This window comes from Monodelphis domestica, chromosome 3 (assembly GCF_027887165.1).
Source record: "Monodelphis domestica isolate mMonDom1 chromosome 3, mMonDom1.pri, whole genome shotgun sequence".
NCBI classification, from domain to species: Eukaryota; Metazoa; Chordata; class Mammalia; order Didelphimorphia; family Didelphidae; genus Monodelphis; species Monodelphis domestica.
In genome coordinates this window covers 12867025-12888687 of record NC_077229.1, presented here as the reverse complement: position 1 = coordinate 12888687, position 21663 = coordinate 12867025, and the positions used below count along the sequence as shown (strand labels likewise).

Genomic DNA, 21663 nt, shown 5'->3' with positions numbered 1-21663 from the left:
TAAAAACTAAATTAGAGATTTTAAAAATTAAAGGATAAAGTAATAAAATTGAAAGTGAAAGAAATATTGAATTAATCAATAAGACTATACGCTGGTACTTGGAAAACCTCTTAAATAATCCAGTTTAACCCTTCTATTTATACCCTTATATTTAACCCCTTTTCCCTTTACATTTGCAAATTTGTATCAATGTCCACAACAATTGTTTTACACCTAAGGACCCAGACTATATATATTAGTGTAATTTGACCACAGAGACACTATCAGAATATACTGCTGTCAGCATTTCAGTAACACTCAAACTGATAAATATCTCTATTCCATATTGATGTGTATTAATCTTCAAGCCTATTATTCCCAGAACTAGAAGTATAAAGCTGTCCTCCAGAAAAAAGCTTGCCTCTAGAATCCCTTTTATTCTTCATCTGTTCCTGGGCATTTTTCTCTAGCTTGAGGAGGATCACATAACACTTGGGAATGAAGATACAGCCCAGTAGCCCAGCACTAGAAGTCAAGATGGAGAATATCTCAACAGTCACCATGGCCTTCCCTTTGGTGCTCTGATATGTGGGCAGAAAAGTGGCCCAGACACTGCAAAACACCAGCATGCTGAAAGTGATGAACTTGGCTTCATTGAAGGTGTCAGGAAGGTTTCTGGCCAGGAAAGCTACAGTAAAAGTTGCCAGGGCTAGAAAGCCCATGTAGCCCAAGACACAATAAAAGGCAAAGGCAGAGCCCTCATTACATCTAATGATTATGTGACCATATTCAGAATGTGCATCTGCCTCTGGGAAGGGGGGATAGGTGCCCAGCCAGATGCCACAGAAAATCACTTGAATCCCAGAACAGATAAGAACAACATAGATGGACATTCTAGGATGTATGAACATGCGGATCCTGCTCTCTGGACTAATACCCCTGAAAGCCACAACCACTATTATAGTTTTGGCTAAAATGGAGGAAATGGCCACTGTGAACACAACTGCAAATAATGTTTGTTGGAGGAGACAGGTGGCAGTGGTAGGATGGCCTATGAAGAGCAGGGAGCAGAGGAAACAGAAGATAAGAGAGATGAGGAGAGTATAGCTGAGAGTCCTGTTATTGGCTTTCACTATGGGAGTGTCTTGAAACATCACAAAGACCACCAGAACCAGAACTGTCAGTAAGGAGAGGGAAAGAGCCATCAATGTCAGTATCATCCCTAAAGGTTCTTTCATATTCAGGAAAGTTACAACCTTGGAGAGGCATCGATCTCTCTGTTTATTTGGATATTCAATCTCTGGGCACTTCATACAATGTTCTGCATCTGAAGGAAACAATCAAAGATTCAATAACTAGATTTAAAGAATTGTCCCAATACCCAGATTTAGGGAATCATCACAATAGCTCCAACAATTCCTTCTTCCTCCATGGAATGCAAAATTCCCTTCCCTATTTACTGAGACAATGTAACTGACAAGTAACATGGCACCTAAGAATAGGCTCATTCTGTTGACATCTTTTTTCACTGAGTGGGCTTAGATCATGTTCATTCTCTGTATATACTCCTATTAGTTCATTGATGATTGTAAATCTTGAAATTTCTCAGACTTGTGAATGTTAAAAATTTCCACATTGAGGAATCCTCCATTGGAACAAATTCCCTACTGGAAACATTCCCCATTTTGATGTGAGAACTCACCAGGATCAGAAATGGGAAGACCTCTACTCCACCCGTACTTAAGACTGCTTTAGGGGAGAAAACTCCTTGCTAAACAATGAAAGTACTTGGTCCCATGCTCATAATAAGGCAAGGAGTTCTATGAGCCATGCCTGTTTTTTAGAATTGTTGCAATGGGATGCTAGGTACCTAAAAGGGTCGGGCAAGTTTTCTCTTAATGAGATTAGTTGACTCAGCTGTGTTTTCTCTGGTTCAGATTTACTGAGGGGATTAGTCGACTTAGCAGGAATTCAGATGGGCTGTCTTTTAGAAAACATCTACGGTGATTGGTAGATGGAAGAACTTAGGGGAGGTGACATAGGGAAAAAAACCCTATATAAGAAAAGGAATCTCTGGAGGCTTGGGGATCCTTGGATCCTTGGAGATAGATCCTTTTGGAGGAGGCCCTTTGAAGATCTCTTGAGAAGAAGTCCCTTGGGAGGCTGACTTTGGCTGGAACTCCCTCTGGGGAGACTCTGTTCCCCAGACATCCTTGCTTAAGACAAATCTTGTGGTGTGTGATGAAAAACTGACTGATTCTCTCTCTTAAGACTCAGGTCTAGGCCATGTTGGTTTAAGGACCTTCATACTTATACTTTTTTCTCTCTCTCTCTCTTTCTTTGATTGCTCATTGTATTATTAATTAAAATCTCTATAAAACCCAGTTGACTTGGGTACATTCATAATTTGGGAATATATTCCCTGGCGACCACCTTATATTTGATTTAAAAACCAAGACACTGTAGTGAAACATATTTTCAGCAGTCAGATTTACTCACCCACTCTTATATCTATCATAATTTATATCTTCCTCCATTTTAACTCACTACAGTTTACAACATCAACTATTTTAATTATAACATGATGCCTGTTCCTTTTAGCCTGTTCTTTTAATGCAATACATTTAAAATTGTAGCCCTTTAGTATCAAATTTAAAGATCAAATTTGTGTCTTTTTTTGACATGTAAGAATTCTAGTCATAGATTGCATATATTAATCCTTTCTCATTCTTCCCATCTCACAGTGAGCTCCTTCACACAATTAATTTCTATGGATTTTGCAAATATTTTGTGAATATCTCTCCTGGATATATTCATATTCTGTCCACTGTTGGAATGGAAGTTCCTGGAACACAGGAATTATTTCCTTTTTGTCATTGTATCCCCATCATTTATTACAAAGTCTGTCACATATTAAATGGCCATTGATTAATGGATTAATGATTTATTGTATAGCTGGCAGATTTCTTATAGAGAAATCTTTTTTACTTTTGTCAGTTTCCCTTGCTAATGTTTAGGAATTTGATGTTATTTCATCATATATTAATAGAATCATGAATTCCATAACTATTCAATATCTTGGTTTAATCAGGTAGTATAAATCCAGGTTCTAAGTAGGTCATAGATTGAATATTTTTCACTTCTTTTGGGAACAGAGAATTGACCATAGTTTAATTCTCTTATTCAGGTCCATGATATTATCTTGAAATTTACCCTGGAGATGTTATTTCTAAAATATTCTCTTTTTTTGACCCATCCTTGCTGTCATCAGGCCGCCTTTTCCCTCTTTCCTTCCCTTCTTATTTCTTCTCTTTTCTTTTTTATAATATATAACTTGAACCTTTTAAATCCACAACCATTCCTTGAGTTGTGTCTGTACCATGAGAAGCAAAAATGCAAATAGATTATCTAGTAGTGACATCATAGATCCCTATAGAAACCCTGTTGTTTTACTATATTATATAAGTAACAACTTCATTAAGACACATTACTTGCAGTTAAGAATGTCTGGAGTCTAAATCATGCCTCAGAAACTTACTAGTCGTATGACCCTGAAGAAGTCATTTCACTTTGTCTCTTCAATTCCATATTAGTTAAATGAGGATTATATTAATATCTACTTTCAGGATTGTTGTGAGGTGCAAATGAGATAACATATATAAAGCACAAAATTGAAGCACTCTCTAAATGCTGGTTATTTTAAGTTTTATTATTATTATAATCATTTGCACTAAAACAAGAACCACCTCCATTACAGGGGAGATATCTATGTGTTCTTACACCAAGGCAGCAAAGATTAGGTTGTAGTTTAAAAGTTGTATGTATTCTAGGAACCTCTCATTGAGTCAGCTTTTTTCTCTGCTTTCCTCTTTCACCTTCTATCTTGGCTTGAAAACAATCAAAGGCAAGGCTCAAATGCAATGCCATTGGATGAATCGTGAGAGTACCCAATCTTCCATAATATGATGGTACATTAATTCTACACTTACTGTGATCTGAGTGTAAATTCACCTATCCTAACTATGCCCCATATTAATCTCCCAAATGTAATGATTTTCAGATGTTGCTCCATATGTAGTGTGGTGTGGTTGAAAGCTGATTAAAAAAAAGAAAGACCCAGATTCAGGTCTTGCCTCTGTTACATATAATATTATAATCAATCCTGTGCAAGTCATTCAACCTCTCAATGTACCAAAAACTTTAGGACAATGATACCCAAATAAGGTGCTGACTTGCATGCTAACGTCAATTTCTAATCCTGCTTCCCTTAAGTAATAAAGTCACAGTTCCGTCACAGTCCCTATCACTACCTTCATATTTGTTGTTTAAAATTTCTAAAAATAAAAGGCCTACTGTTTTCAGCATTCTCTAGAAAGACTGACTCTTCTATGTCATTCTGTGGAAAAGTCTTAATATATGACCTGAACACTGAGGCAGAGATAAAAGATATTGAACTGTTAGTGAAGAGATATGAGAATCAATCTTTCTATGTGTAAGACTCTATGGCTTACAAGACTCATCCACAGGGTCGGCCAGTCCTGTGACATCCTGTTTGGGGTAACGAAAAATGAAGAGTAACAAAAGAAGAGATGGACACTATATGAAAAGAGAGAAATAGTGCCAATTTTATTTGCTTCACACAGAACTTTTATAGGCAAAGACTACTTAGACAAAACCCACAGGAATTTATGATTCTTCATTCCAGAAACCCTAACCTTGGTCCAGGGATAGGCAGGTGTTCAAAGGTTAACCCACATCCTTTGTTTATTACAAATACAAAGAAGGGGAAGAGGGGCAGAGAAGGGGATAAGCGCCCACCTAATTATAAATTGCCTTTCATAAATGTTATCCTGCTTCCTTCATGTTTACTGTTCCATCCTTGGTCCCAGGATGGGTAAAGATTAATCCTCATCTTTGTCTGAAGCAAAGACAAGCAAATCCACAACTTTATCTTAAGCAAATACAAATAAAGAAAAGAGGAGGTATTCCTCGACTACACTATGGCCAACAAGGAGCCTTAAAGATTCATATAATTGTTCTGGATTTTATGTATGAAATAAAGGATGTGGAAAAGATGATCTTTTATATCCCTGTTATGCTTTGGCATTGGTTAAGTTATGAGCAGGTGTTCCTCTGAAACTGTACCCATAAGTTAGAGCAAAAAGTGAAATATATGAATCATTTCCATTACAATTACAAGAATTAAAAAACCTTCTTTCCTCATCCACCTCTTAAATTGAAATTATATATGCTATTCAAAATCAGCCATTGTGAATTCATCTCCTTAACTCATTTTCCATTTTCACTATTACTCTTCCACTTTCAAATTTCCTTCTTCTCTCAAACTTCCTGTAACTCAAATATTCAGATGTATCAGTGAGATCATTGATTTGGATTTTCATTCTGTTAATGGTCATGGCTCATATCTGGCCTCCTTCTTCTGAGATGTAACTTGGTACTCAGACTGATTTCTCTATGGGAAGAAGTTTGGAATTTCTGAAACTTAACTATGTAATTTCTTAGCATTATAGTTGTGGGAGAAAAGTTTTCTTTTCTCCTTATCCACAAAGATTTGCTTAATTTGAGGTGGACAAACCCAATTGGGAAAGAACACAGTTAAAGTAACATTCAAAATTACGTTAGTGTTTAATTTTAGGGTGGATCATGCATAGTAGTAGGTAAATTAGGGAGTTAGGAGGAAGAGATGGATAAAGAGAAACAAATGATGGTGGGGGGATAAAAGGAGAGAGAGAGAGAGAGAGAAAGAGAGAGAGAGAGAGAGAGAGAGAGAGAGAGAGAGAGAGAGAGAGAGAGAGAGAGAGAGAGAGAGAGAGAGATACAGAGAGAGAGAGAGAGAGAGAGAGAGAGAGAGAGAGAGAGAGAGAGAGAGAGAATTTTCTATTAAAAGAGAACCAGAATAAATTCATTATGTTGGGAGATCAAAGTATAATGTATCCAACTGTGGCTTCTCATACCTGAGCTTAAGCATTCACTGATGATGATCTGTTGAGAACAGTATTGAAATGTTAACCCCTCTCTCCAGGATCATATCTTTATCACGGATCAGAATGACTCCATCAAAATTATGTAGTTGAGATGCAACATAGCCATTTTCATCCATAAATAGCCTTCAGGGCATCATGGAAGTGCTTTGTTTGGATTGTTGACATCAGCATAAAACTTATTTTCAACTGCTTTCTTACTGAGACAAGAATCCTGTATCTTTCTAAGTTTTGGTTGCCCTTTACAATTAATAGAGGTAAATGCAGCCCTTTTGGTAAGCTGTAGAATTCTTATCTGTCATTTAGTAGCTTCTGAATTTCTTCATCATTTTTTATCAAACTATATCTGATGTTTGTGATTATTCTTATCCTGATGAACAAATTCAGGGCTGTACAAATGTCAGAAAACTGCCTACTCTTTTTTTTGCTCCATTGTTGCTAAATGTGTGTTGGCTTTGCTTTCCTTTTAAGTCAGTCATCTTGCTTCAAGGACACCTCTTTTGCTTTTCCTTGGAGAGGATGTCTGTTACTGGTCTAGCACTCTGTGACACACAGCACTTTCACCATTCTCACATCCTTTCTGTCTCTTCTTCTCACCATGACATAGTGTATTAAATGCCAATATTTGTTGAATCTGTGCTAGCATGTAATTTTGTCACATGTGTGTAAATGGAATACAGTGTTGAAGATGCATATGCCCTGAGATGTACAAGTTGTCAATATTTAGTGACCATTGCGGTTGCCACAGACTCCTTGCCATCTCTTATATTCTGTCCCTCATTTGCCATTGAAGTAATAAGTAATTGTCCTTCACACATTCTTGAGCAGAGTCTCTAGGTCATCATGAAGTTTATCTTTGTCCTCTTCAGGGTAATGATAGTGGGACGGCACTTTCCTGAAAGTATCGATCTCTTTGTCATGAGCCTGTCATCCAATGCTTTGGGGGGCAGATCGACATAAATACATACAGGCAGAGAAAAACAAAGACAGAGGCAGACAGACAAACGGGGGCGGGGGGGGGGCAGAGACACAGAGAGAAGGAGGAGGGAGAAGGAAAGAAAGAGCATCCTGATGGGGTGTCAGGGATATCTGAAAGCATTCCAGGCTATGTTGCTTATATTAGATCAGAAAAGTGTGGGGAAGATTTAACGTCTCCCTTTATCTTCTTTTTATTTATGTATTATCAGTCATTTGTTGCCAGATTTTCAGCTTCCTTATGCTGGCCTTCAAAGCCCATACATTTTGGTCACCTCCAAAACAAATCTTTTCCACATACTCTGGGACTCTCAAATCACAATTCCAGGTGTTTTTATGAATGGAAGAAGGACTGTAACTAAAAGAATATAACATCTCATTTGGAGAAAAGGGGTCATGCAGCTCTCCTGTATTTGAATATACAATAGATATATTCTAAAGATATCATCTAATTGTAGATGATTGCAGACCAAAAATCTCACCTTAAATCATGCAACCTTAACATAATTCTGAATGCTCCAAGATACAGACTGTCTCATTTCCATCTCAATCATTGATTTCCAGCCTGGACCTCTTTTTCCTGGTATAACCTCCCCTAGTCTTATCCTAGACTAAGTCCTCAATGGTATCTTGCATGCAAAATACACACACACACATACATATTTATGCACATAAATTTATATCTCCTAGACACCAATTACTGTGTGTAGGAGAAAGCTAAAAGATTTTAGTTTTTCATAGAAATGACAGCAATTAAGTTTTATCTATAAATCACATTTCTAATAGTGTATTGGCATCAAAGATATCCTGACATGTTACTTAATTCAGGATATTCGTTCCCTGGTCTCATCTGATTTCTTATTCAGACTGTGATGTCTGAGGGGTTGTAGGTGACTAAATGGGAGTTTCTTTTCAGTTATTTTCTATACCAATTTTCATAAGAAGGGAGTTCCCTGCAGAAACTCACCAATCTGACTGGAAATCTCCCCTTCTGGACATGGAGAGCAGTCAAAGCAGCAGGTAGGCTGCCCCTCCAAAAGGGTCTTCCTAAATCCAGGACCACAACTATCACTGCACACTCCACGAGGAACCTAAGATAGTAACAAGAGAATAGAAGATGTTTCCACTGAACTTTGGAGAACAAATAGGCTTTTTTTCTATGTAATCTTTTATAGATAGATAAATCATAACGTAGATGGTATAATGAACTTGGAGTTGGAGAGAGATGAGTTCATATCCAGCCTAAATTATTATCTGAGTGGTCCTGAGAAATCTTTCTCTGCACTAGTTTCCTAAAATTTCTTTAAAAACACCCCTTTCCTTTCCATCTTAGAATTAATATTATATATTGGTTCCAAGGAAGAAGAGATATAAGGACTAGGCCATGGGGGTTAAGTGATTTGCTCGGGGTAACACAGCTAGGAAGTGCTTGAACCCAGGATCATACATCTTTAAACCAGAATCTCAAGCCCCTGAGCCACCTAGCTTCCATCTTCCTAAATTTCAAATGTGATTAATAAAAGCTCTTATCTCACAACATTATTGGGAGGATAAAATGAGACTGTTCATAAACCACCTGGAAGTCATTAAGTTCTCAACAAATGCCTACTCCCTTGCCCTTTTATCTTATATATCTTTAAGAAGGAAGAGATTCCTGTTGAAAGTGATTGCTTCATTGATATTTTGGAGAAGTTTTCAACTTTTACATCTGAAGGGAGTTTAAACACAATGACACCATAGTGGGGTAGAGTCAAGGTGGAAAGACAACTATAAGAAATGCTGCTTGTTGTGTAGCTTATTAAAAAATAACATAACAAGTAAAGGTTTGAGGAGGATATATTAAAATTACTACTCGTAAATACAGATAATAGTACAAATATATTATATAGGATATAACATATATATCTATTATATCTTTCTGTTTATCTATGTATATTTATACTAATAGTCAGAAAGAAGATGATGAAATAGAGAAGAATGATACAGCATATCAATATATCCCAATTCCTCAAACAGATAAGATATGTATCAAAACAACTTCTCATAAATAAATCCCAGAAAAACTAACAGGGTCATTTTTCTAGCTTAGATTAACACCAGGTGATAGAGGAATCAACAGACACCAGGAAAAGAGTATGATCAGGAATATTCCATTTGAGTCTATTCACCAGAGAAAGAAGAGATCCTAGACTCATATTAAGATATCTTGATGAGAAGAGTTACTTTTAGGTAGTTTTGCCCATCACTATCTGGCTTTGGGTCATAGAGCTAGGGTAGAAAGAGAAAGGGCATGTTTCCTCATGGATAACCTTCTGTGATCAAAATTGGCCTCAGGTTTTAGGTGGCATACTAAGAGAGGAGCATGTTCAGTAATAAAAAGTAACACTGGCTCATGTCCTGAGTGCAGAGGAGAGTTTCAGTTCTAGTTGCTATACCAGTTTAATTTCTGCAGAGAAATAACCAGGGCAGAAATTCCTAACCCCAAAAGCAGGCAGTTCCTTTATTCTGAACCAGCAGGACTTATCTGATTGACAGTGACTGAGTCATTCTAGTGTTGCTCAAACTAGTTAAAAAAAAAAAACAACTCGGAGATTTCATAGTAAGGTGAGCTAGGAGGGGAAAGGGGCATCGATCAGATTTTATCATGAATCAGACCATTGTAGAAACACTAAAATCTTTACATCTCCAACTCGAACTGTCTCTGACATATTGGAATAACACAAATATCCATCCCTTCCAACAAAACAACAAAGGACTATTTAAGACATGCCATCTAGAAGTGTTTGTAGACTAATGTAAATATAAAATGAAGTAAGATAAAGTAAGGATGTAGGTGGAAAGAATGAGCAAATAAGGACAAGAATACCAGAATTTGCCAAGAAAACCAGAGACAAAATTCATGAGGTCCCATACAATTAGAAATGACTGCAAGATTGAAGAATAACAAATACCATCTAGGATGCTCATTTCTGAAGTTACCTTGAATAAGTCACTCCATCTCCCTGAACACCATTTTGATTATGTATAAAACGGAGGGTGACAGACCAGATAGCCCAGGAGTTCTCTTTTCTATCTAGATGTATAATCTCATTTTAAGAGCTATTTGATGTCATTCATTCATAAATATATGCAATTTAGTGTAAACCAAATAGATCAAAACTTGCTTGCATGACAAGGAGTATAAATTTAACACTAAAAATATCTAACCTTATTATCCATCCAGCCCCACACAATGGCATCCTCACAAATTGTGAAATCTTGTCCAAATGGAGCCTTGGGGACAAACTGTCCCACTTTTACCAGTTCATCAATTTCCTTAGGAAAGAATGCATAGTTCATAATGGCATACTGAGCCACCGAGATTTTCGTCTCATCCACAAACACCTGGTCACCAGCACTGTTGTTAAATTGGATGTCTTTGAGGGAGTAATGCAGCTGAAAGGAAGGAGAAAATCATTATCTGTTGTGGTGCCTGCAGGAAGGGCTTCCCTGAAAGTATAACCTATGAGTTATATGAGAGATACTGGACTTGTTTTGTAGTCTTATGGAGTTTTGTGGTCTTATTTAGAAGTGTGATACAATCTGACTTTCTATTAGTAGATATGAAAATGAACATCTGGAAGCTACAGAGTTGCTTAAATCCCTCAGCTTCAAAATTTCATTTTTGTCCTTCACTTCTCATTCTCTTTTGCCCCCTTTTCCTTATCTACTGAAAAAGTCTTTTGGATTTCTCTTCTGCAGTATCTCAAATAAGTCCCTTTCCTCTCTTCTGATACTGCCACAAGCTCATTATTTCATACCTGGGTTATTGCAATATTCATAGTCTACTCTGTTGGATATATTTGTCACAAGTCTGTCCTCATTCCAGTCCTTCCTCCATTCATCCACCAAAATAATTTTTCTAAAGAACAGGGCTGATCATGCCACTCCAATTTTCAAACCAATGACTAATGACTATTACACATACATATCTGTATGGCACTCAGATCATATCATGTAATCCCTCCATTATCTTTCTGATGTTCTTATGTTTTTACATCACTCCCCCCTCCCACCTACTCTTGAATACAGTAACACTGGTCTCTGCCATTATATAAATAAGACACTCTATCCCTTAGTTCCAGCAGACACTTTCTGTGATTGTCTTCTATTCCTGGAATTCTCTTCCACCTTGTCTTCATTTCTATGGTAGCCCTAGCTTCCCAATCTATATTAATTCTAGTATTTTCTTTTGTTAACTTCCCTATTCGTCCAATATACAGCTTATTTTTACATTTCTATTATCTCTTTTATTAGAATGTTAGCTCCCTCTTAGGAATAAAAATATTACAATAGAGGACAACATCATTATTAGTCCCTCAGACTCACAACTTAGTAATTATCCTTGAGCCTGACCATGTCTCACATTCTCAACTCCCCAACCTAATATGTGGTCAAGGCTTATTTATATCACCTTTGTAACATCTCATCATCATGTCCCCTTCTCTTTTCCTCTCTAACACAGACAAGCCTTTCATTTAAGCATTATCACAAGACACTTGGGCTATTTCAATAATCTGTTTATGGGTCTTCCTATCTCCAGTATCTTTATAATCCTTCTTCATTAAGCAATTAAATTCATTTTTTTCTAAAATACAAATCTGAACATGCCATATTCTCTACTTAAGGAACTCCAGGGACTCTCTATTACCTACATGACCAAATACAAAAATCCATTCTTTGACTAGTAGTAGTAGTAGTAGTCTCTCGGTAACCGAGGATGACTATTGTCTTTGTGCATTTTTGTGCACAAAGACACTTGTGCATGAAGATTTAAGTGGAAAAGTCGATGCACAGAGACAGTCCCACTCTCTCGGCGTCGGAAGCCTGGGTCCATTGGCACGAAAAATCGTTACACCTGGAGACTTCCTCAGCTGCATTGGATGGCCATGTTGTCTTTTGTGCTCCAACACACCCTAAGCACTCCACAGTGCTTTGCTGCGTCGCCATCTCAGCCGTTGAACCTTCTTATTGGTTTCTTCCATCTGTTCAGCCAAAGCAGTCTTCACATGCTGGGTGACCAGGAGTCGATGACCCAATGGCTACCCTCACAAGGTTTAGCCGGCCTGTCGAATCTGTTGCCCCGGGTGTGGCCGCTGCCGCATGCTAGCAGCTACTAGGAGCCACAAGTGAGAGCTGGGTGTCAGGTGGGGGTCAGAGGCTGGAGAGCTGCCCTAGGAGGGCATGACAAGCCCTCTATACCAAAGATATTACTCCTCCCTGAGCACCCCATACACCCCATTCTTTGACTATCAAAGCCCTTAATAATGGAGCCTTTCCTACCTATCCAATATTCTAACATCTTTAATTTTTACCACTTTCATCCAGGGACAATGGCTTCTTTCTATGCCTCTAAAAAGATGCTCCATTTCTTCATTTCAGGCATTTTCTCTGTGCCTTATACCTGGAATGCTCTCCTCCATCATTTCCACCTATTTGGTTCCTTAGATTTCTTTAAGTCTCAACTAAATTTCCATCTTTTATAGAAAGATATTTACAACCTCTCTTAATTCTAGTGCCCTACCTCTTTTAATTATTTTTCATTTTTCCAATTGATCTTGCATAAACTTTATATTTTTTTGTTGTGGTGTCCCCTATTATATTTTTAACTTCTTTCGGGTAGGAATTCTATTTTGCTTCATTTCTGCATTCCCAGCATTTAGCACAGTGTCTGGCACATAGTAAGTGCTTAATAAATGTGTACTGACTGGTTGACTGATTGTCTCACTATGCCTTTTCTTCCTGTATTTAAGAACATGTGTAAGACTTTAAATGTATTGCTGCTGAATTTCTGTTTGGAATTGTTCCCCCCTTCCCTCCCAATACTTATGAAAAAAATAAACAGCTTCCATTAATGACTAGGAGTGAATTTATGCAGAATCTTTATAGTAACAGATATATTATTGTAATATTTCCTTGAATACTTTTTATGCTCTTAACAAAACATGTAGTCAATAGAATTTCTCTTTGTGTAAGCCTATGATTACAGGGATTCATGAAAGAGATCATTTAAAGCTTCTAAGAAAAGAATTGACTCCAGTTCATATACAAACCGAGATGAGGGTTCACAGTGAATTGATTGATTAATGAGAAAGCATATATAAGTAATTAATATGTAAATAATGTAATATACCCTCTATTGTTTTAAAGCTCAGAATGAGAATTAATATGGATTAACTCATTCACTAGTAGAGCTGCTTATAGGACCGCTTATTGGCTTGGTTGTCAGCCAGGATAGAACGTTTTGTAGCCTAACTGGACCCACCTAGGCTAATAATAAATACTTTTTCAACAGTTCTAACTGACACAAAGTGGAATAAGATGTCTTTGGAGGTGATGGGTTACTCCATGACCATAAGTACATTGACAAAGCTATTACATGAACAGTTCTTGTCAAGATACAGGAATCACTACTAGATGATACTTAAGGTCCTTCCTAATTTCAAGACTCAATAAAAGAAAGAGCAATTCTGAGCTTCATGTGCAAACTGACAAATGTGGGAAGTTAACAATACAATCTGTAAGGAACAAATAATCAGATAATTTGAGAGTTGGAGGGAACTTCATTATCCATCTTCTCCCACTTATAACTAAAATATGTCCTCAGTATACCAAAACTAGAAAGTGGCCACTCATTCAATATTACCTGCCATGAATGAGGTTCTAAATATTCATCAACTCCCAGTGATATTTTCTCTGATTTTCTCAAAAATATTTCATGGATAACCCAAGCCACGGCATAGATAGCATTGTAGATGGTATAACTGAAAGCAGACATGGTCGTATCAAAAGAGTATAGAGGTAAAGTCTCCAAGGAAGAATTTGGTGAACATATCTCTTGTTCTGGGTCTTCTGGTTGATCTGAGCACTTAAAGGCTGAGAGCCAAAATCCCCTAAGTAAAATGTCATCTGGGTAATTAGAAGGTGTAACAGCCTTAAGAAAAGACTTGAACCCAGGAATTTCCCTCATCAAATGTGAAAATGTGAGAGCCCCATGAAAAGTATGACCATCAAGATAGTGGGGTCTCATAGTAATATCCCAGTGAGATGTGGCAATCCAAATCTTCCATGTTACTACTAAAGGAATTCCTGAGTATCTCATAATCATTAATGAATCTGTGTCACCATGGATGACAATAACTTTGGTTGCTGACATTGAGATCCTGGGCATGAAGGTCTCGTGTGATTCCATATGTGTTCTCTCACTGACAGGGATCTTCTCTGTGAAGGACACACAAATACCACTCTTTGCCATTTCTGCCCTTATTTCCCCGAGGAATTCCTCACCTCTCATATCATCTGAGACAACCAGGCCTACCCAGTTCCATTCAAAATATACAATTAAGCGAACAACACCTTGGTAAAGAGAAGAGTCTTTAGGGGCCATCTGATAGTGGAAAGGAAACTGGACTTTGTCGCTAAGAATGGAATCAAATGGGCCATAGCTGATCTGGACAAGAAAGAAACATACATCTGTTTGCGACATAGTAATGTTGATAGAATTGCAGCATAATATACGTTCAGAAATGATCATTTTTGTTGATCAAAATACCAACTATGAATATTTCAATGTTTAGTTTATTATAAGTGACATTTTAATGTATAAAGTCTATTCATCCTATTCTCTGAGTCCTCAAGAAAACAATAATTTAGGGAAGAAAGAGTTGTGAGTTTCTGTTGTTCCCTCTACCAGCCAGTGTTTTTCCCCTATACTTTCCAAATCAAATGAACAGTTCTTATTTCTTTGTTTTCTTGTGGGCCCAGAGTAGATTTACAAATTAAGTATGTTATATATTATTGAGAGTGAAACAATGATTTTCTTTTTTAAATAAAACAAAAAACACTTCAACGGGTCCAGACTCTTGGCACTGGCGAACTCAAGCCAAATCTCTCCTCTTAGAGAAGTGGTGGTCTCTCTAGTCATTAATTTTTCTGTTTCCTTTGGAAGGATTTTTTTTTTGGTGGTGGTGGTGGAGTGATAGTAGGTCCTGAAAAACCTACCCAAAAGACATAGAGAAAGAAGGAAAAAAGACAGAGACAGATGGAAGTAGAGAAATATTGAGACAGAGATACAGTAGCAGAGAGATTGATATGGATAAAAATGAAAAGGGGAAAATACATTAATGGGAAATACACAATTAATAATCATGAATTTAAAATGAATGGTATGTGGTAACACATAAAACTAAAGGAGGTGGCAGAAGGAATGCAACCTTGAATCCTACAATAGGTTGTTTATAAGAAACATATAGAATTAAGGTAAAGCACTGGAGCAGGATCTATTATACTTTGAAGTAAAAATAAAAAGTAGGGATAGAAATCATGATCTCAGACAAAGTAAAAGTACGCCTAATTTTTAAAAAATAAATATTACAAAGGTAGCATGGAAATGAAGTAATACAGACACTAAAACTATATGCATCAAATGATACAGCATTCATATTTTTAAAGAAGTTAAATGAGCTAATGGAGAAAATAGAAAGGAAAACTATACTAGTGAGTAACCCTAACTTTCTTTTCTCAGAACTGGATAAATCCAACCAAAAATAAAAAAGAAAGAAATTGAGGAAGTGAATAGAATTTAAGGAACTTTATATATGATAAACCCCTGAAGAAATATAAATGAAAATAGAATGGAATATACCTTCTTCCATGTGGCACATGGCAAATAAACAAAAATTAATTACGTTCTAGGGAATAAAAAAACCTCACAACCAAATTCAGAAAAATAAAAATTTTAATGTATCTTCTTTAGACCATAATGCCTAGAAATGTATATTCTATTAAGAACAGCCTGAAAATAGATTACAATTAATTGAAAACTAATCCAATCCTTAGAATTAGTGGGTTAAAAGGAATAATTAAGACAATAATTTCATTAAAGAGAATGACAACAATGAGACAATATATCAAAATTTATGTATGCAGCTAAAGCAGTGCTTAGAGGAAATTTTTTTTATCTAAATATCTATATCAATAAAATAGAGAAAGAACATATTAGTGAATTGGGCATACACCTAAAAATAATTGAAAAAGAACAAATGAAAAATCCCCAATTAAACATCAAAATGGAAATCCTGAAAAATTAAAATAGACATATATAAAATTAAAAGTAGGAAAATCATTAAACTAATAAATAAACCTAAGATGGTTTATCTTTCAGAAACAATAAAATGTACCATATTTCATTTCATTCAAAAAAGAAGAAAATAAACTTATCTCAATCAAAAATGAAATGGATTTATTCAACACCAATGAAAACAAAATTAAAGCAAATTAGGAATGATTTTGCCCAATTATAAGTCAATAAATTTACAATCAAAGAAAATATATTATTAATTACTAAAGTATAAATTTCTCAGATTAATAAGAGGAAATAAAAATGTTAATAATTTCATATTAGAAAAAGCCATTGAACAAATATTTTGAAATGTGTGGATTAAAACAGCTGCAGAATGCAATGATGATTTTTAATGTAGTATCAAGAAGACTGGAATTCAAATTCCATCACAGAAACTTATTAGTTTAATGACCTCAGACAGACATATTAACTTTTCTGAGATAGCATTCTCCTCTATAAAATGGGAGTAAAATTAGTATTTACCTTTTAGGATTGAGGTAAGAATCAAAAGAAATACCTATGTAAAGAACCTTTAAAAGCTTAAAGCACTTCAAATAGATGGTTATGGTTTTTTTCTGGATGATGATGATGATGATGATGGTGATGGTTGATAAACACAGAAAATACCACATTCAATAGCACTCACTTGTGGAAACTTGTAAAGGTTGAGAAGAGTCCCCATCTGGACAGAGAGAGCTGACGTGGCTCCTCCAATAACAGCAACAGATTTATCCTTTACCCCATAGCTGTAGTTAGGGATGAGCGGGCCCTGCCCAGTCAGCCACTGCAGGGAGCTCTCCAAGGTCTTTTCATCACTGTGGTAGGTGTTGTAGAGGTGAAATCCAAGGGAAATGTTAGGCAACAGATGGGGATCACTGTTAATCTCATCTATAGCAAACACTACAGACAGAGCCTGCTGGTAATTTTTATGCAGCCACCTTTGGGGAAGAGTGACATAAAACATTAACAAAGCCTACAAAAATATTTTTAGAAGAAGGATTTCCTGTAGTGTGAGTCAAAAGCCTAAAAACATTGCTCAGCTCATTTTATTAATATTAAAAATAGCCTCACTCTGTGCCTTGTTATTATACATTTCCTTTCTTGTGATTCCTAAGATAATGACTTGAAGTTCTTATGCAACTCTGCTTATCTGAGTCACTCATTCATTCCACACATAAATATTGAATATTCAATATGTACTACTCGACACACTGTAAAGGTTCTGGATGGTCCTTGAGTCCAGAAAATCTATGATATAATGAAAGAATGACCAGATATGTCAATAAGTGTAATACAAAGTGACAGGTTATGTAAAAGATAACTGGAACTAAGATCTAGATTTGAATAGAGGAAAGTACCAGTCACCTGAACAAATTAGGGAATGCTTCATGAAGGGCATCATTGGTTGGAAAAAGTGAGGATGATTTTGATATAGTGCTATTTGGAAAAAGTATTATTCCAAGAGGAGGTAATGCTATAAATAAACATGCATAGATGTTAGAATAGGAGGTACTACACATTTTGATCCCCAGAATCTTACTCAGATCCTATCTGATATTTTCAATGAAAGGTGAAGTCCTGACTCAGCCAGCTTTCCTCTCTCACTTCCTTCCCTTTCTGTTAAGGAAATGAGAAGACTAGAAAATCAAAGTTATTTTAAAGATTGTGATTTAATACTAGATCTTTAATCAGAAAGCAAAAAGGAAAAAACAAATTTCCCATTTATTTTTGGCAATGTTATAGAATTAGAATAGAAATAGTATAGAATAGAAAGAAATTCAACCTAGTAAGATATCTTCAGCAGTTATTACCTCTCAAGAAATCTTGACCTGTTTTAGTGATGGCAGAAGTTGAGCTATCTCAGATCCTGACTACCTTATATAATATGATAACATCCCTAGAAGTTTTAATTCTGTCTTGAAAATTCACTTGCTATGTTTTTGAGATTTTAAGTTCTTTTGTTGATCTTTTCCTCATTCATCCATTTTCCATTGAATTAGAGTCAGAGAAGAGAGAAAGAGATCCCTTATCCTCAACACAGAATTATAGTCTCAAGAAAAAACCCCAAATCTGCAGAGTTTAAAAGAGCAAATTGACTTACAACAGGATTTTTATTTCAAGTCTCATAAGGAGATGGTAGAATTTTCTTTTCCCACTAAGCCAAACAATCAATTCTGCCTAAAAGTTCAATAATGAAGAAAGAAAAAAAGAATAAAGAAAAAATAAGATCTTTAAAAGATAACCAATGACTAAAATTATTTAATTATTTCATTCTTTAAAGAAAAAAAAGAGACATAAATATTCATCTGTAAAAGAAAATGTATAAAGGGAAATAAAGGAACCCAAAAGGTTTTGAAAGTGACAGAAGGTAAGAAAGATACATAGGAGCATTTAGTTATAAGAAGATATGGAAGAAGAGGTCAGTATGTTCATATCTGCCAAAGAACCATCCAATATATCTTGTAGTCTGTTTCCTCAAACTAGAAGACAGTTGCTAATCTACTTCTCTTTTCCTCAGGGATCACGAAATGAAATTATCCTGAAGCTGATGTATTTTAGTCTGAACCCCATTCCAGCAGGGCAGAATTACATAGAATTATACAGGAGTTTAAATTGTTACACATTGAGGTCCTGCTATGTAAACCAGGATTTCTGCAAAGGGAATTAATACAGGACAAATCACAAAACTAAGGTCTGGCTATCAGCACAAATGCTAATACAGTTTCTCAAAATCCCCAAAAGGAAATTTAGCTCCATTTCTTTTAAATCCCTCAACTCAATTAAACTAGCCTAGGGAAACAAAAACAATCCCCTTTCACATCTTTAGGAAAAGGTTTAAAAATTCTAGGCAGCTCCAAGAAATAGCAGGAGTTTTATAAAGGCACGTCTACATTTCACTTAGTACTTGTTATAGCTGTATCCTAGGCATACCTCTTTTTCACAATAAACTAAAAGTTACTAAACCAACACTTTCAGATTCTCTCCCAGGTTGGTTTAGTCTATTTTATTTGGGTTCCTTATGCTGAATTGCTCTAACTGGCTGACATAAAACTAGTGTTAAGAATAGTAAGGGAAAATATAGTCATTTTAAAGATTGTGATTTAATACTAGACCTTTGATCAGGAAAACTATCACCAAAAAGAAATTTCCCATTTATTCTTGAGAAGACATATTTGGGGAGGAATATAACATCTTCACTAAAGGAATTCCCAATACTCCTTAAACTTTGTTCTTATTAGTTAAACAGGAAAATGGAGAGCTTTTATTGAAGTAAAATGAGATAGACTTCTTTTTTGCCCAATATTACACTCAAAAGCAATAACTTTTCCCAAGGATGGAAAAAGGGCATCGGCTTCAAGAACATCTCCTTCTTCAAAATATTAACCTAATTCCAGAGAGTCTGGAGTTTTAAGACTTTCATCAATTCTAATATTTAAGTATCCATGTGAGATTAGAACATGGGAGACAGAGTAATAAAAGACTGAGCCTACTCAGGACTAATACTCTGGTACCTGCCCTTTCTAGGAAAAGAAGGAGGAAGTAGAGAAGTTTTCATCGTTCAACTTCAGAGTTGATCGGATCAATCAGATACAGGGGAAATTGACAAGAATATAAAACTAATTCAGAGAGGAGAAGAGGTGGAGAGCACCCATTGCTTCATGGGTCTGTAATTCTGTCACAACAATAAGGGCTTCTTTTTAATCATCACATTGAAAATGAGGTCACACAGAGAGTTACTTACTGATAAGGCTTACAAACTTTGTTAGGAGGACTTTTAAATAATTCTTCTCCTGTTACCATGTTCACTTCAACTGAGAACAAAGATAAGAAGATCCCAATCACCAAGTCCCCGTCTTGGGAAACAATGGGATTAATCTGGTGGAAACAGGGACGCTTCTTTAACTTCTGTCCAGAGCCTGGAATTTGGAGGAACAAATATATAACAAGGAAAGAAATCAGCTGAAAAATACTTTTCTGAATATGGGGCAATATCTCCCTGAAATTTGGCCACATATCCAAGCATGAGGAAACCAAGATAACTCAGACTAGAGCAGTCAGCTGCTTTAATCAAGGTTTATTTAGGAACTATCCAATCTCAGATATGGCCTGTCCTTCTGCAGATGACTAGGCTCTCATCTGCCTGCCATAGCTGATGAAACACAATTGGACATTAGTGTGGTCCATGTCTAAGACAAGGACAATAATGCAAGATAAGTGATCATTTTATAGTTTAGGCTGAACTCTTTCCAAATCCTTATTGTTAGATACTGATGGGAACCACTCCTCTTACTGTAGTCTCAACAGAGACCTATTGGTCCATGAATATCTCTGGGGACTAGACTGCCTGAGGCATCTCCAGCTGTGTCTCAGTATCAAAGGGGAAAACATAAGTGCAAATTTTTGTTTTAAACTCTTTGTTTTATTCCCAGCAGTCTACAGTAAGAAGGGCCTTTCTAGTAATTTCTGTATCCTGGGTTCAGCAAATGGTCTATGAGGATTGAATCTCATGAAACATGACAAGATTTTTTAAAATATCCTTCAATGACAGGAATTTTCCTGACAGATTGTAAAAGTGATGACTTTGAAGTCCCCTCACTTTCTTGTACCATGTGCAATGTAAGCCAGCTTTCATACCTCACACTCAGTGTAGCTATTCCAAAGAGTCATGCACAGTGCTCACAAAATCTGACTGCCATTTTCACCCTCACTCCTTGGAAAACATAGTAGCCCCACAGTCTTAGAGATAAAAGAGGCCTCAAAGATTATTTAGAACGATATATTTATGACATTTCTTTTTAAAAAGTGAGAAGATTGAGGGAATTGGGGGAATTAGGACAGCAAATGGTTAATTGTGGAAACTGAGAGAACTATATAGACTCCATCTTGTGACTCAATTCTGGAGTTAGCTCATTCCTTTTCTCTTCAGTTATGGGCCTAGTCTAAATTCGGTCTTGTTAAACGTTTATTCAACTGTGGGAATGAGGGGGAAAGAACCTTATTGCATGGTTTAAAGCTGAGTCTGAGAAACTGGATCACCTGCATCTTTTGTTTAGTGTCCCTTTACCAAGAAAATAGCTTATAATGGATCCAAAATATAGTCAGATTCTAAGACTGATATAGTATTCTTATAATTGTATAACTTAATTAACCCAAATGTCTTATCTGAAAACTGGACCCATCCTGATCAATCAATTGTTGTTTCCATGTCCCTTTCGTTGTTTACAGATACTTGGGGAAGAGTGGGACATCTCTTTTCCTGAATTCCTTGCCTCCCAACTTGGAAAATTCCCAATTTTTCTCCATTTAGAAATCAGATGCACTAATATTTTATTGTTACCTTTTAATTAATTGGTCTCAATTGGTTCGTTGTTTTTAATGAATAAGGGTCTGCCTCCTCCTGTATTAGGGGTTCAATCTAAAGCTGGGGAAGGATCAATTTCTTGGGCAGTTGTCATGCATTACTCAGTAAATTAATATACTCAGAAGAACAATCCTTTGTTTCCTCAGTGATTTCATCTTTTCCTCATTACACCTATGACTAACATT

The 21663-nt window shown here is 36.2% G+C and overlaps 1 protein-coding gene across 1 annotated transcript; it reads right to left on the bottom strand.

The window, feature by feature from the left end:
- Window positions 1-335: 335 nt before the first annotated feature.
- VN2R557 (vomeronasal 2 receptor 557) lies at window positions 336-20034 on the bottom strand. Its single transcript, NM_001102419.1, has 6 exons — window positions 19859-20034; window positions 16763-17054; window positions 13642-14445; window positions 10164-10391; window positions 7924-8047; window positions 336-1306 (listed from the first exon to the last, which is right to left on the bottom strand). Exons 1-6 carry the CDS (start codon window positions 19915-19917, stop codon window positions 336-338), a joined length of 2478 nt encoding a protein of 825 aa, NP_001095889.1. The 5' UTR covers window positions 19918-20034.
- Between the last annotated feature and the right edge of the window lie 1629 nt (window positions 20035-21663).